Source organism: Neomonachus schauinslandi, chromosome 6 (genome assembly GCF_002201575.2).
Source record: "Neomonachus schauinslandi chromosome 6, ASM220157v2, whole genome shotgun sequence".
Lineage (NCBI taxonomy): Eukaryota > Metazoa > Chordata > Mammalia > Carnivora > Phocidae > Neomonachus > Neomonachus schauinslandi.
The window spans coordinates 130,440,036-130,457,427 of record NC_058408.1 but is presented as its reverse complement, the minus strand read 5'-3'; the positions used below and the strand labels follow the sequence as shown (position 1 = coordinate 130,457,427).

The following is a 17,392-nucleotide window of genomic DNA, read 5'->3' as shown; positions in this document are numbered from 1 at the left end:
GAAGACAGCTGGGATGAAGAACTGAAAGAAGGACATTCAAGGGAACGTGGTAACGGTGAGTCATGACAGTCAGAGGAGGGACCAGCGAAGGAGGCCCTAGTAGATTCTACAGAGGACTGTGGTCTTTTTTCTGTGAACACGGAGAAAATGCGGAAATCCTAAGATCTACATTTGGGAAATAGATTGTTCAGGTTATAGTATAAACACTGGAAGAGGCTCTGGTCAACACTCGAATGACAGATATAACCTAGATTTCAGTGGTGGTGGTAACAGAAGTCCATGGAATTACGAGATGGAGATAGAATGATAGGTTAGAGATGCTAGGTTAGGAATGAGGAAGTATTAAGGATACCTCCTAGGTCTCTGACTTTTGCAACCAAATGGATACAATTAGGGAAGACCGGAAGAGAACCAGCTATGTTGGAGGGAGAGCAGATGTCCATTTTTGGAATCCACTGAATCAAGAGGCTTCTGAGACATACAAGAGACAAGGTCAAGTACACAGCTGGATAAATGGATCTTGAGCTCGAAGAGGAGGACTTATTGGGTCATTATATCTTGAAGGTACTTTTAGAAAACAACAAAATGGACGAGTTTGAGACTTCCCTTCCTTTGCTAAACTACAAAAATGGTATATTCAAATTTTACCAAATCAACGCAGCATGGTATGCTGGAATATTCCCTAGACTTGGAATCTGACAACATTCATTCCAGCTGTGGCTCTTCCAACTACCGGCTGGGCAGGCTTGAACAAACACCTTAGCCCTTCGGCACCTTCGTTTACTACAATCACTATAAAATTACTATGAATACACTTTTCCTACTTGCTTCACAGGGTTGTTTTAAAGGTCAAATGAGTAAAATTATAGAGGAAACCATCTTAAGCCTATGAAATGATGCACAGCACTGCCAATAATAGAGCTGCTTGCATAGTTTGATACTGAAGAGCAGAAAAGAAAGTTCGTTGCTACAGACAAAATGAACCTGGCTGGAATGATGAAACGTCACTGAATCCCCTCCAACATCTGGACTAAGTAAACAAGTGCTTTTCACCAGGTGGTACCTGGGTGACAAGATGTGAATAAAGACAGTGTTTGTTCACCTTTTGATCCAGACTGTAGGCCAGCACCCAGTCCTCCTGCTTGGGATGGAAGAGCAGACTCTGGATGTAGAAAGTGAGCCGGTATTTCTGATAGGTGGCCCCCTCATCTGAGCTGATTAATATGCTGCTCTCCATTTCAGGATCACTAAGAAGCATGATCTAAAGAAAGGAGAGGAGAGAAAATACAGATGGAGTTAGCATGAGAGAATAAATACAAGAAATTAAAGCATAAATATAAAGTCATCTGTATTTGTATATCACAGCACAGAAAGGGGCATGTGGGTCTCTATACGAAATATTGGCATTTTTTTCCCTGATTTAGCCCTTCGTTGCTGAATGGAGCTAAAATATTATGCATGGTTAGGTGTGCATACAAATGAGGCTTCATTTTGTGATGTCCATCTTATAGGTAGTTTCATTGTTGATGTTCATCTTTTAAGTAGCGAGAGCATATTCTTATGCTCCTCTGTCCCCTGACCTTGAGACCATCACACAAGCCCTCTGCCCCTCCCCCTCCCTCAATTCTCCAGGGCACTCTTCATCACACCATTGTTCTTACCTGCCCTTTAGTCTTGAAAAGGATCTCCCTCTTATCCCACTGTTTGTTTTGTTCTTTCTGAATGAATTGTTTGAGTGATTTAATTGACTTAAGTGGTTTCAATGATCACTTTGTTCTAGATACTTTCCAAAGCCCACATCCCCAAAGGCCCCTGGGGCAAAGACTGCTGCTCAATAAGGTGCATTCTGTCCCTGTCCAAAGGGACAGAATGGTGTAGTAGAAAGGCTTTGGCATCCAAGGGAGCAGATTCAAACTCAACGCTTCTCTGTTCATCTTGGGTCACCTTGGAAACCTACTTAACTCTAGAGGCCTCAGTTTCCACAATAATTTGAGTAGCACGATATCCGAACATGGCTTTGACAGTTGGCATAACATATAGTCTTACAAGTGATCGCTCTAATTATCATTGACCTTTCAGTACTTAACGTAAAAGCCCCCTCCCATCAGCACAGATTGGCTTCTACTTATAGTACCTCGAAGACAATGATCTCACTAACCCTGTGACTGACTTTCCAGTATTTAATCCAACAGACACTTAGACGCTCAGACCTTTCCCGCAGTTGAACTCCTGACAGTCTTCGATACCAATGGCAATTCCATCCTCCTTTCAGCATTCCCTTCCAGGGGCTTCCATAACATCAAGTTCATCTTGTCTTCCTTTTCATCTGTTTTGAATACTCAACCTTCTCTGATCTCCTTATAATAATGACCATTGCTAAACCCTCAGTGTAGACCCCTTTTCTTTTTATTCAATGCGTTGTTCCTCAGTGACTTCTTCCAAGCTTTATTTTTTTCAATTGCCATCTTTCTGGGACAACTCAAAAATTCAATCTGGACCTGAGGTCTCCTCTCAGTCTCAGACTCAGCTTCCTGGCAGAATCTTCTATTTGGATGTCCACAAACACCTCAAACTCACCATGCCCCACAATGTACCTGATCTCAGTCCTATCCCTTTCCCACCATGTCCTGCCTGGCTCAGTTCGTGTTTCCACCAACGGTTCAATATAAAGCCAAAAACCCGAGATTCATCCTTCACTCTGCTTTCCCACTCGCCTCTCAAAATACCCATGTATTTTACCGATTAATTAGCTCTAAAATCAAATCCATTCTCTTCCTGCTATTGTAACTGCCCTAGTCCAAAACGTGATAATCTCTACACTGGATTACTGTAAAATACCCCTAGCCAATCACAGTGCTGTCCCCACTTGCCCCCCATCCACTTTGTCACACTGTGGCCAGAACAGCTATCCTATAATACAAATCTGATTCCAACATCCCCCTACATAAAACCATCTGATGGCTTATCATTGATCTTCCTATATTCTAAAATCCTTGAAACAGCCTAGCAAACTCTGCCCCCTGCTTTTGTCTCTGGCTTCATCAGCACCACAGCCCTTTTGACCTTTATTATCCAGAGAGACCCAGCTTCTTTGAGTTCCTCATGTTTGCTGAGTGACTGAGCAAATGAGCTTATTCCCTCTTCAGAGTTATTTCCTGTCTTTCGCTCTACTCCCACCAGTCAATAGGGCTACTTCGACACGTGGTTTGAGCCGCAGGGCCCAAAGCACAAAATGAAGCCAAAACCATTCCCAAACCTTATAAAATAAAATCATTAAATAGCAGGATTTTAAAAATGTTACCCATAGCATATATTACTATTACAAAGTAAACTTTAAAACAGATTCAATCCCTTTAGCTGCAAAGATTCATAGTCCTTTTCCTCTTTTATAGCTTCCTTTATAGCTTCCAAGACAAGCTTACTTTCTTTTTCTCAAATATTTGCTTTGGCTTCATTGAAATAAGTTATTACTAGTTATCAGCAAATTTTTAAGGAATGGATGCAGTATAATATTTTTTTTTTCATTTATATGTGAATAATCTAGGGGAAATGTTCTGAGGTGGATTTTTCATAGACAAAATAGCTTCACCTCCCTTGGCAACGTGAAGGGGTAGGGGCAGCAGATAAAAGCCCCCCTGCTGCCCTTGAGAACACCTCAGAGGCTGCATCCATGCTCCTCGTGAAGTCTGAGAGGACAAATACATTGAGGAAGAATGAAGCTTTCCTCACCACCCTGACTTGCTTCCCACCACGTGCTGATGGGCTACGAAACAGGCAATGAAATCATTTTTCCCCTAGTACAGAGAAATTAAACTGCTTATTTTATGCAGGTATAAAGAAGCTTCATGCCTATGATTTTAATTAGAAGATAAGACCAACATCATAAATGGACTTTATTTTATATACCGTGAGTTACTATATACTGAATAAGGGTTCCCATCAAATATCTAGTGCAATGTAGTCTCTTCCCCCAGCAGTTTCCTTCTGCGTGCACACACACACACACACACTTGCACACACACATTTATCCACACACAAATGCTGCATGTATGTGTGTCACACACACATACATGCTCACACATACAGCGATGCTGCATACAGGAGCACACACACGTACATTAATGAATTCATACATGAGGCATATTGACACTGCATGGTGGTTTTAGAGAGCTTTTGTTGGAAGAGCACATTTTTATTGCAACCTTTCTCTGACATTCTCATCAGAAACCCTTTCATATACTTTGATATCACTGGCAGGGTCTGTATTCAATCCCAGTTTCTGAGAAGAATGAAATGAAGGGAAACAGAAACCTGTATGTTCTGGATCTCGCTTCTGCGCTGGGCACCTCACCAGATACTTTATCGAACCCTCACACAAATTAGTTGAGGTATCGTCAGTTGTGTTTTATAGATAAGGAAACTGAGGCCCAGAGGAGGAAAGCAACTTGCCTGCCACGTCCTCTGAGCAGCCTAGATGCCACTACCCGCCCCAACACTACCACTTCCTGCACCTTCGGCCACAGCGCTTGGCTCTCTTTGCCAAGGGACAAGAAGGAATCAGAGAAGCAAGCCTGCAGCCTTTTCTTAAGCAGCTCTAAGAAATCTACCAAAAAAAAAAGCAGCTTCAAGAAAGCCCCTTTCCTCCTCTCATTCATAGCCACCTCTGGCCTAGAGGCCATGAAGAATTAAATAAGTAGGAATCCAAAGAGGAAATAAAATGTTGGTGAAGGAAGGAAGGAAGGAAGGAAGGACCATAATATTAAGATAAATATGAGAGCAAATGCCTCACCAAAAGTTGTCTCAAGATAAAATATGGGTATTGTATTTTAATATATGACATATGTAACTAAAACCATCCCAATTTTTACTATTAAGCAGGGATTTCAAACGCAAATGCTTAAGAGGGCAAAGCAAGTAAAGTAAGTAAATGAAGGGAAAAAAGCAAGACAAGGAGTGGTGAAGAATCTGCCAACATGAAAGGCGCACATCTTTCCTTAAAATATCTAAAATTAGATTTTTTTTTTAAATTGTACCCAAATTGAATATGTCTGTGGACTGAATTTATGAACTAGGCAGGCGACTCTTATGAAGTTATGATAGTTTATTTGTACTGAAACAAAGAAATATACAACCCCCGCCCCTTAATTTTTAGTTACAAGTATGTAAGTGTAAAACCTTCAGGGATGCCTTAGATGTCTGTGCATTCTGCATTCATGCGATTTGGACAATATGAACGGGGAAGAGTTTCCATTGGAGACTTTTGTTCTGTTTTGCTTTTGCTTCGATTCTTTATCCAGCTTTTCCTGACGTAAGATCTGCAGTGGGGGTGTATGTGTGTACTGGAAGGGGAAAAGGATATTTCAAATATGGTTTAGGAGAGTTATTAATGCTATAGGCTCTGGGGGCAGGTGGCTTAAGTTCAAATCCTCAGTCTACTACTTGGTGTGTAAACGTGAGGCTATTACTCAATTTTTTCCAAGTCTCTTACCTCATTTATAAAAAAAAAAAGAGAGAGAGAGAAGATAATAATTGTATCTAACTCACAATGCTGTTGAGAGGATTAAATGAGATAATGATTCAAAGAGCTTAGCACAGGTGCATAACTGTTAAATAAACATTAACCTTTATCTTTAAATCACCCAGGGTAAGAGCACAACTGAAGTCAGAAGCGATGCCAAGCAGGCTGGATACAAATTGAAGCAATTTGGGGATTATATTGCCTCCCTTCTTGGCTCCCATCATTCCTGAGCTTTGTGGATAAAAATGAAAGGGATCCATCGTGAGGGAAAGGGGAGTTGCTGTTCAGTGAACAGAGTTGCAGACAAAGTTCCAGAGCACTGCTGTACAACAATCGTGCTCAGAGTTAATGATGCTGTATTGTAGCATTTGAAGAGAGAGCAGATCTCCTATTAGATGTTTTGTTTTTTTTTGTTTTTGTTTTGTTTTGTTTTGTTTTAACCACAGTTAGAAAAACCATGAAAGGGTAAAAGAGAAAAAAACTACATTTTACATGCATTTTACATTGCTGGTAATATTCTTTTAAAAATGCACTCTATAGGGGCGCCTGGGTGGCTCAGTCGTTAAGCGTCTGCCTTCGGCTCAGGTCATGATCCCAGGGTCCTGGGATCGAGCCCCGCATCGGGCTCCCTGCTCGGCGGGAAGCCTGCTTCTCCCTCTCCCACTCCCCCTGCTTATGTTCCTGCTCTTGCTGTCTCTCTGTCAAATAAATAAAATCTTAAAAAAAAAAAAATGCACTCTATTAGCACATAGCAACACTGCCACCATGAACACCCATCGGTAGGTAATTGTGAATGTGCTAAATTTATTTGTGGCTTTGAATGACCACTCTCCTCTCGTCAAAGGAAGATTCTTGGAGGAATTCTATAAGATCATCTCAGGGTTATTTATAATAATAAAAAACTGGAAACAACACAAGTATCTGATAGAATGATTAAATAAAGTAGGCCAAACCCATTCAATGGAATATTATGCAGTCATTCAGTATGAATTCAAATAGTTTTATGACATGTGAAAAATAATCAGATGCTTAAGCAGTGTGTATAAAAGCAGGCTGAAAACACATAAGGCATAATCTCAATTTTGTTAAATGTTGTTTATATCTCATGCCTATATTTATGCATAAACAACTCAAAGGAAAATTCACTACATGTTGTTAGTTACAACTGTGTGGCAAGATCATAAGTAATTTTCATTTTTTCTTTACACTTTCCTATTCTTCCCAAATATTCTGTAATGAGCTGATATTATCTTCATAATAATGATTTTCCCTCTCTCTCTTCACACACATACACTTTTTCCCATTACAGCCCTTTCAAGAATCTCAACAGGATTATGCTACCCACTGCCTGCTCTTGGAAAAACTGGGGAGCTGGATAAGTATCTGTGCACATTGTAAGCACTGCTCTGAGCACAGGAAAAGTGTGGGGGGGGAACATAAGATAGTAAGGGGATGTCAATGGAGATGGCAATGAGAGTACCTCCCAACTCAGGACTGGTATTCCTGACCTGCTCTCTGGAGCAGGAACCCCTGGTGCCCACCTACTCTCCATGCTTTAAACCATCCAGCCCACCTTGCACTGCAGGTTGGATCCGCCCCAGTCTAGCTCTGAACATGGTGTTTCCTCTCTAGAAGAAACTCCAGTACCCTTTACAGGTCATGAAAACTAAGCTTGGCACCTGAGACACTTCACAACAGAGTTCCCATATTGCTCTCAGGCTTGACCATGACAACACAACCATGTGCTCCACCAAATACTCCCCAGAAAGTTTTGTTCAAATCACTATGCCTTACCCTACATTCCTATCTTGGCTAATGCTACTCTTGAGCCTGGACAGCCCAGCATCCTCTCTGCCCATTCTTTCCTTCAAGGCCCATTTTCATTCCTTCCCTTCCGTGAAGTGTCCTGAATACACCAACAGAATAATCTCTGCATTCCATGAACTCCGTTGGCCAATTTGTTATCACACTGAACTATGATTTCATGTTTAAAATATCTGAAAATTTCAGGGCGCCTGGGTGGCACAGTTGCTTGAGTGTCTGACACTTGGTTTCCGCTCAGATCGTGATCTCAGGGCCATGAGATCGAGTCCCATGTCAGTCTCCAGGCTCAGCATAGAGTCTGCTTGAGATTCTCTCCCTCCCTCTCCCTCTGCTCCTCCTGCTCATGCTTGCGTGTGCTCTCTCTCTAAAATAAATAAATAAATCTTTAAAAAATAAAATATCTGAAAATTTCTAAGTATTTTTATATATTTAAAAACATTAGCTACATTTTGTTTCCCTTGTATTCATCTCACTTGACCACCTAGATATTCCGTTCCTAAAAGGCATAGAGCGTCACTCATTTCACGCTCCAGTTTTCTTTGCTGGGCTCAGGAAAGCACACGCTCAATAAACATCTGATGCATGGCTGAGGGAAGGTCACTCAAGGGTCTCTGAGTTTGCTTGACCAACTATTCAACGCACTGTATTTGTGGCTTACCTGCGCCCTAGCCAGAGAAGCTCGCTCCAACTGAATAAAAGTAGTCAGCAAAACCTTTACCGGAAGCGCTGTGGGCAGCCCGGGCATTACCAGACCCACCTACAGTACTCAGGGCAGCAAACCCCTCTCCACTGCAGTACCTCTTTTGTGGAAATACAGACAAATTTAACACATCGATAGCCATATACTTTTTCAGCAAGGTATTTACTTCCCATATTTTAAAAAAGCAAGTCCACCCCGGGGGAGAGAAGGAAAAAGAAGTTTCACAATTAAATAATAATAATAATAATAAAACAAGTCTATAGCATTTGGGTTAGAAGTAATTTTCATTACTTCTGTTGAATTATTTTTCATGTTTTGTTTTGGTTCCATGCAGGGGCTTTGATTTGCTCCTGTTGTCTTTGCCACATTAGGAGCACTAAAGAAAGACGCAAACCCGGCTGTGGACTCCTGCCTTCAGAAGGAGTGTGCGGCGACAGGGCTTAGATGGGCAGCAGACATGGGATCTGGCACAATGTTGTCACGGGCACAGATAATAACCAGGTGCTTTAGGAGAGGTTTGATAAATATCCAAACAGGTGCATCAAGATCATCCAAAGTGTTTGCTGTTTCAAGCAACCAAGTCGCTACTGTGCATGTCTGAGAACGGGGTGGAACCCCAGAGTGAAGAGTCACTGCTTCAAATCCTAAAATCACAAAGGCAATGGCTATAGGAAGAGAGAGAGAAAACAATGCTCACCAGCATGCCTACCATCTGCCACAGAACAAACCCTAATTCATAAGCATTTTGTTACATCTGTGTGGGAAGGACACCCTGAAAGATTCCAGGGTACAAAGGATGGTAAGTGGAAATTAATTGCACAGTACCCATTATGACTAATTTAAGAATTGCAGATTGTCACTGATATACTATTTATTTAGCGTGCTGTCTTTACTGTTTAATTCAGTGACCATTAAAAAAGTGGGGGGGGGGGGGACAAGGGCTTTTGTAAATTCACCTGCTAATCGTATTTTTCCCTTTGGACCTTATTCTTCATATGAGAAGCCACTGACCTAGGCAATTTTCAGGGACCTAACCCTGGATATTTGGGAAAGATCATTTTAGTTAAGAGGGAAGATGACCCTTAGGTGTGTTATAGGTAGTATCCCATGTCCTGGTCGGCTGACTCTTCAGTCAAGGGTATCACTGGTAATGCAAGGTCACTGCATTCAGGGAGCACCACCTTGCCCAGTAAGAATGCTGCTCATGTGAACACACGTTAGAGCTCAACTTCCCACGCCCAACTCACTGCCCATACTTCGGAGGGGCAGGAAGGAACTCACATGCAGCTAAATGCTAGATGTGATCAACAATGAACAAGGCAACTTTCCAAGGGAACTTTGGGGCCAATGACCCACATAAGAGCCAGGCTATAATAACTGATGGCACCTTACAGTCCTTCCCCAGTCCAGGAATTGGCCCAAGGAAAGCGAAAGGGGGTACCAATCCCATTCTCCCAGGAGGGAGACATTCAGCTACCAGAAAGAGAAAACAAAATGGAGCCAGACCATGCAAGGAGCTGCGAGACCCCTGAAGCACTTGGTCTGTGGTTTCTACCCCCATCTCAAGACACCTGTTCTGCATCCCTTCACCGCAGGACAGGCTAAACAGTATCACAGGCTCTGAGCTGCACTGAGTTTTATCATTTGCCAAGTCCTTCTACAGATATTCTCTCCTTGATCCTCTCTCTCTCCTCCCTGGGGAAGCCAGGCCAGGTACTATTGCCTACTGTATTCACCTCCTAGTGCCTGGGACAGGTCACCACAAACTTAGTGGCTTAAAACAATATAATTTCGTATCTCACAATTTAGATGTCAAAAGCCCCAAATAGGTCTTGCTGGGCTGAAACCAAGGTGATAGCAAGGCTCAGCTCTTTTCTGAAAGCTCTGGGGGAGAATCTGTTTTCACGCCTGTTCCAGCCTCTAGAAGCTGGCTGCCCACATTCCTTGGCTCCTGGCCCCTTTTCATCTTCAAAGCCAGCAACGGCCAGGCCAGTCTTTCTCCTGTGGCTTCCCTCTGACTGCTCTCTCCTTCTCTCCCAGGAGCCAAAGACTCCTGTGAGTACAATCATCCATCAGGAGAATCCAGAGTACTCTCCTTATTTTAATGTCTGCTGACTCAACTTCAGCTTGAAGATTTAATTTAAGATCTAATTCATCAGCCGTAATTCCATCTAGACTTTAATCCCCCCATTTGCCATGTGACCTAACACATTCTCAGATTCTGGGGGTGAGGACATCTTTGGGAGGCCAGGATCCTGCCTCTCACCCCCTATCCTATAGGCAAGGAACCACCACAGCAGGCGCTGAGTGACTTACTGGAGGTCACAGCTAGTTACCAAGTGGGAAAACTGGGCTCAAAGTCGGAACTTTACCTCCGGAGTTGAATGCTTCTTGCCGCACTGCCCTTTTCAGGAAGCTCAGTACAAGTGAGCAAGAGGACACAACAAGGGAATGACAAAGAGTGCGGGGCGAACAAAGGCAGAAAACAGTCAAAGCGTTTAGGGGAAAGGTTTTCCTCCACTGTCCTCTTCCTTTTGTTTTCGTCCTTTCAGCTGCAAATCTGACCCTTTTCTCCCCAAACAAAAGAAATTGTGGCAGTAGGTGTGCTTATTTGCTTCCCGTAGGGGTTTTAAGAGTTCCTGTCGGTTGTTTGGTGATGCTTCCTCTCTTTCCCGACGTGAAGCAGGAGGGGAGGGGGCAGACAGGTAGCAATTTCACCAGGCAGGTCCTCTCCTCTCGTAATGACCCCTCATCCTGTGCCAGGCGGTCCCCAGGCAGGCAGGAAAGAGAAAGCCACAATCACAGTAATAAACAGAGCGGAGGGCCTCGCAGGGAACAACATAATGAGGAGCCCCAGCTCCTAGGTCAGGGAGGGTGGGCCGAGGCAGGAGAGGAGGAGAGTTGGCGGGGAAGAGGTGGAGGGGCCCGACGGTGGCCGTCCTCTTCCCTCTGTGACTGCTCTGTGTGAGTGTGTGTGTGTGTGTGTGTGTTTTCTTTCCTCAGCGCTCCAAGGAAGAAAACAAACACCACACATCCCCTCACCAACTTCTGTTGTGGTTCAGGATAGCGCAGCACATTTGTCAAAAGGTCCAACTGCCACTTCTAATTCCAAGGCTCCGCAAAGGATCCACCCCTATGGTGATTGAGATTAATTGCTTCTCATTAAGAGCCAATAAACAAACTGCATTCAGGAGCTCGGCTCCTCCTCAGCCCACTGTTGCAGGGTATAATTGCCCAGAGGGAAAGCAGAGGCACACCAGAGAGTTGTCAAACGTAATTTATAGGGTTTTAAGATCTAATCATTTTCTATAATATTAGATTAAATGACAGTCTATATTAAAGAGGAAATTACATTTCACCTTGCTTTCTTCACTTTTCCCTCCTTTTCTAGCTAGGGTTTTCAAAAAGCTCTCATCCCACAGCAAAGGGCCAGAAAACGTCCTTGACAATGTACTTGAAAAGGATCAGCCAAGGGATTTTCCTGCACCCAGCAGTCTGTCTAGAGAATCCGGACAAGAGTTAAATGGGAACACACCCTTAGCTAAGCCATCTCTATCCAGGAACCCACAGAGTCCCTCCCTCCTTCCTTCAGCCAGAGCTGTGTCATCTTAGCCCCTGACCACATTCACCACAGCTCCAGGAGTATTTATTTTGGTGTTTATGAGGTAAAAAGAGTCCCGGAACGAACATCTTACAAAATCTCATCCCCTTTAGATTTGGAATCCAACAGAACTTGTTTTTGTTTTTGTTTTTTATTTAGTCAGTCAGCCATGGTGCCAATCAGTTCATCACATTCACTTATGGAGACTCTATGTGCCAGATTCTAGAACAGGTATGGGGGACACAAGAGTGAGTAAGAGTCATAGCCCCTCTCCATTTATTAGCTCATTTATTAGGCAAACCTTCAGTTTTTCTCTGGGGGAAAAAAAATGGAATTATGCCCACCCTCAACATGGTGGTGGGTTTAGAAAAGATGAGAGAGCAGTAATGTGTGGAAACCTCCTGACATATATTGGCATTTGGCAAATGTCAGGGCCTTTCTTTCCCACCTGCTCCCCAAGACATTTGAGAACAGATGTTCTCATCTGAGATGGGGGGCAAAAACAGACAATCCATTTCTGGAAGGAGAGGGGTCACTTAGGTTGCACAGCTGAGATGTGTGAAGCAAAAACCAAAAATGTAAAAATTGATAGCCACTGTGGTAGAAGGAGGTGTCCAACCTCCGAAGCGCCAGGAAGGAACAGGGGGGCAGCCATGCTTGGCATCTTCAGTGGCAGATTACAGAGAACCAGTTCTTGAGCCTGGAGTTCACAGTGCTTCACTCACCAGTTCCAACGGAACTTTCCAACCCCATGCCCCCAGAGTGCCTAACTCTTGAAAAGGATTGCCCAATTCACTGCTCCTGCCCCACCTTGAAGCCACAGCTGAGGCCATCCCTCTTCCTGGAATGTTCTTCTTTGCACTCTGTACACCTAAACCCGATCTGTCATTTAAGGCCATACCAAAAGTCCTCTAAGAAAGCTCTTAGAGGACTAAGAAAGCTCTAGATTCCTCCCTCTTCACTCTGTAGTGCTTTGTAGAGCTTACAACTAGCTGCTTAAATTACAGTAAAACTGTAAGCTTTTTCATGCAGAGAGAGATTTCCCCTCATCCACTTTAGTCCCCCACACAGTCCAATTTAGTATCTTACAAAGTGAGCTCAGAAGACCTACTGCTCTACCCCATGAGGCCTGCATTCATGACCTGCCTGAAGAAGCAGCCCTTGCTGCACCTACAGAACTCTCAAATGAGGGAAAGGAGTCTGGCAGAGCCTCAAAATGGCTCATAAGATTTCTCCTCACAGGGGGCGCTAGTCACCTCTGTTCTCAGCGCACTTACTGGCCCAAGCAAGCCATACAGACAAGCCTGCTCCTATTGAGGGGAGGTGTACCATCCTCCCACGGAAGAACCCTGATGGCAGGGCGGAGGCAAGGGATATTTTATACAAACAATATACTCAAATTCCACCCCTACATATGCATTCAAATGAATTGAAAACAGATATTCAAATACACGTACATTCATGTTCACAGTAGCACCACTCAAAATGTGGCCAAAACACGTGGAAACAGCCCAAACATTCATCAACAGATCAATGGATCAATGAATTACGGGACATACACATGGAGCATTATTCAGCCATAAAAAAAAACAAAATACGGATACATGCTACAATATGGAGGGACTTGGGAAACATGCTAAGAGAAAGAAGCCAGTCACAAAGGTCACATATTCTATGACTGCATCTATATGAAATGCCCAGAAGAGGTAAAGCCATAGAGACAGAAAGCAGACTGGTGGCTGCCAGGAGCTGGGAGAGGTGACTGCTTAATGGTTCTGGGCTCTCTCTTTAGGGTGATGACAGTGCTCTGGAACTAGACAGAGGTGGTGGTTGTACAACGTTGTTAATGGACTAAATGCCACTGAATCGTTCCCTTAAAGTGACTAATTTTACATTATGTGAATTATACCTCAATAAAAAAATAAAATAAGAGAGTTGTGGCCAGAACTGGTCAGCTTCTGCCTCTCCCTTGCTTGCCAAGAAAAACTAGGATGACAATATCAAGCTAAAGATATTAATAAGCACCAGACTAATTCCCACCTTGCTTGCACAGTGATACTGCTGTAAATCTCTCTGCTGAACGGAAAATGATAATAATACAGTTGGTCTAAACAGGTACCACAGACCACCACCATCGGGACAGCCGGAACAGCTGCACGAACCTCACAGTCAGCTTCTGGCTAGTTGAGTCTCCTTACTGATCTGCGTGGCTCCCACGACGCCCACATTCCAGCTGGGCTGCAATCCACATGTCCTGCTGATGGAAGCCACCGTTCCAGGTGGATTCCCCTTCCCAGCAACAAATCCTATTCTAATTGCCTCAAGCCTCCTCTTCTTATTTCTTAAAAATTAGCATTACCAACAGGTTTAATCCCCAAGCAGAGGCGCCTCGTGCCTAAACGCCATGCTTGGATGCTCTCATTTTAAAAGATGGTATACAGGCGCTTGCTTTATCTACAGCTTTATGAAGCATGTGTGATAAAAGTACCTCACCCATACGGCTTTTTAATACCATGGCAGTCCATTCAATTCAATCTCATAAAATCCAAGCAATATTTAAGTGTTAAAGGTGACTTTCACTATGATATTTATTATTGGATAATGAAAAATGGGACACGTAGCCTTCAAAACTCCAGGCAATGAAGTGAACCACATCTCCTCTAAGCTTTTAATAATAAGACCACCATTTTTTTGGAAGTGACACAAATCCCCAGAGTCCCTTTTGAGATTCCCTCTTGGCAACATGAGTTTTCTTAAGAGTTTTTTGTGTGTTTTTGCTTCTTAGTGACCAAATCCCTTATCAGTTGGGGGAAAATCAGTTAGTTAAATATCTGGACCTGCCTCCTCTATCAGACTGGAAATTTTTTTTTTTTAAGATTTTATTTATTTGCAAGAGAGAGAATGAGAGAGAGCATGAGAGGGAGGAGGGTCAGAGGGAGAAGCAGACTCCCTGCTGAGCAGGGAGCCCGATGTGGGACTCGATCCCGGGACTCCAAGATCATGACCTGAGCCGAAGGTAGTCACCCAACCAACTGAGCCACCCAGGCGCCCCAGACTGGAAATTTTTAAGGGCAACCTTGCCCTTCCCATATGACCAAGAGTTAGTTCCCCAAGATTCTTGGTCTCCCCTTGTGATAGATATTCCTAGAGAACCCAATATAGAAACCTACTAGAACACAGTAGAAATTTACTCTCTGTCACTATTCCTAACTCTGGATCTTCTTGGGTCCAACATCCTATTGTTAGTATCCAGCTACTGTGCTTGGTGCCACTCACGGCTGAGTGTGTTTGTGTCCTTAGCAGACTGTGACATCTCTGAGAACATGGACTGTATCTGATTCATCACTCTTATCCCCGGCATTCAGCACAGTATCTGGTACACGGCATGTGTTAACAGATATGTTGGAGGGAAATAATAGCTAGCTAACTCTGAGAAAACTAGTACAGAGCAAGCTCATCCACCCCAACGATTTCAATATGGCACAGGAGAAATTCGGCCATCTTCCTAAAATCCCACAGTTATCATTGATCTCACTGCTATCAGTAGCGGCACCTCGGAAAAGACCATCGGAATCACCTGAAAAGCTTGCTAACCACTGTGCCTTCCTACCTCAGACATCTTGGCTTGGAATTTCTGCCTCAAGGAGAAGGAACCGTTGCCTCTTACAAGCACTGAGATTATTCTAACAAATACCCAAGTGCGAGCATCACGCCTGTGAGGTATTTGCAGCAAGAAAACAATTCTTCTCCAGTTCCTTGCAGACTGGAAATAAAACTGTTAGTGCCTGATAGTCCTCCATCAAGGATGTGGCCGTGGAGGGTTTGAAGGACTCATACAAGTAAAATGGACTGTGAAATGTAGATGCAGCCTGCACCATGATGGGTCCGTTTCCTTGGGCTCAAGAGGAAATCAAGGACTGCAGGAGAGAATGATGGGTCCCGCGTGCCACAGGGACAGAACTAATTACAAGGGAATCAGGGCACCGTTTGTTAATATCCTTCTTTGAATCACCTTTAACCCCCTCTGCCATCAGAGGTGGGGTCCCCAAATATTCCTTTTGTAAAACTTGCATAACTACACACTAAGTCCCCAGAAGGTGTGTGTCTTTCCCCCTAAAGAGCTACATTTTAGGCTTTCTGAACATCACCTATTTACTCGTACCATGGCTGGAAAGTAATTAGCATCAACCGTGGAGCAACGAGCTGCTGCTTTCAGATTCTACATTTAGATTCCAGAACAGAAATGAGCAGGAATTAGCCATTCTCTTTCCTCATTAATAGGCAAGCGTTGCCATTCCTGCTAGTTTACAACATGTTAACATCACTCTAGCTACTCCCCGGCTGTTGTGCCTAGCTTAAGGTGATATCAAAGGGAAGTAAGTAAAAGTATTTGTTGTCAGTGTGTGCATGCATTTAGGCTAGGGAGGTAAGCATGTGCAGAAGGCAACTTGAATCTGCTCAGAAAAGAACACGCACAGCTCTCCACTGAGTCCCACAGTGGAAAATGGAAGGCCCCTCAGCATTTGGTCCTGTACCATGAGTGAATGCAAACCCCAAGGATCCTAGACATCTAGACCAGGGAGGGCTAATTTAAGACTAAAGGGAGCAAAGATACAGTTTCGAGCAGTGTGTCTCAAACTCCTGTATGTTCATCAATCACCAAAAATCTTACTAAAATACAGATTCTGATTCTACAGGTGTGGTGAGAGGTGTGAGATTCTGCACTTGTAACAAGCTCCTAAGTTAAGCCCATGCGGTCCCCTGCAGACCACACTTTGAGTAACAAGGCCTTAGAGTGATACAGACTGTGAGACATGGCTGGTGTCCTGCTGTGGTTTCCAAACTTTCATGGGCATCAAAACCACCACCAAAGGGGCTTATTTAACCACAGATTTCTGGGCCCTACCCTACAGTGTCTGATTCAAGAAATCTGGGGTGGGTCTGAGAATTTACGTTTTTAATGAGTTCTTAAGTGATGTATGAGCTGCTGGTTCAGGAACCACATCTGAGAAACACTGGTGTAGTAGAAGGACACCAGACATGGCACCAGGCAGAAGTGGATTCAGATCTCACGGTGGGGCTAACCTGCTCAGCTCTCTGAACCTGGTGTAAATGGAGATAATAAAATCTACTGGTTGGTTGATTGGTTGGGTCAGGTGCAGGTTAAATAAGATAATGTATATACAGGGGGCACCTGGGTGGCTCAGTTGGTTAGGCATCTGACTCTTGTTTTTGGTTCAGGTTGTGATCTTGGGGTTGTGGAATCGAGCCCTGTGTGGGGTGCCACACTCAGCAGGGAGTCTGCTTCTCTCCCTCTCCCTCTGCCACTCCCTCCGATCAAGTGCTCACTCCTCTCACTCTCTCTCAAATAAATAAATCTTTAAAAAGAGATATGTATATGAAGTATTTAGCACAACTTCTTAGGATCTCAAAAATGGACAATAATGAGCTTCCTTGCTATTGTCAAGATTAGCCAAAATGAAGAATGGCTGAATTACAAGAATACCTGTCCAGGATTCCATAATCATGAATCTGTGTGTTGTGTCTGCTTTGATTTGCCCATCTCTGACCTCCACCTTTGATACATGGACTGGCAGGTAAACCTGACTGCCCAGTACTTACTTGAGTCTTACATGTGCAAGGCAGTGTGAAAGGTGAATCTGAAACTGGGAACTGATCAAGATGGCTTCTGCCCTCGAGAAACTTACAATCTTCAAAGGAAGTTATGTGCTCGACACTTCATAGGGAA

General features: G+C 43.6%; 1 protein-coding gene across 1 annotated transcript in view; it reads right to left on the bottom strand.

Moving 5' to 3' along the window:
• The window catches only part of SORCS3 (sortilin related VPS10 domain containing receptor 3), a 569,369-nt gene that overhangs the window by 271,638 nt on the left and 280,339 nt on the right, over positions 1-17,392 (bottom strand). Inside the window, exon 4 of the mRNA XM_021699769.1 lies at positions 1,103-1,261. Within this exon, the coding sequence (XP_021555444.1) occupies positions 1,103-1,261 (159 nt within the window). The remainder of the gene's footprint in view (positions 1-1,102; positions 1,262-17,392) is intronic.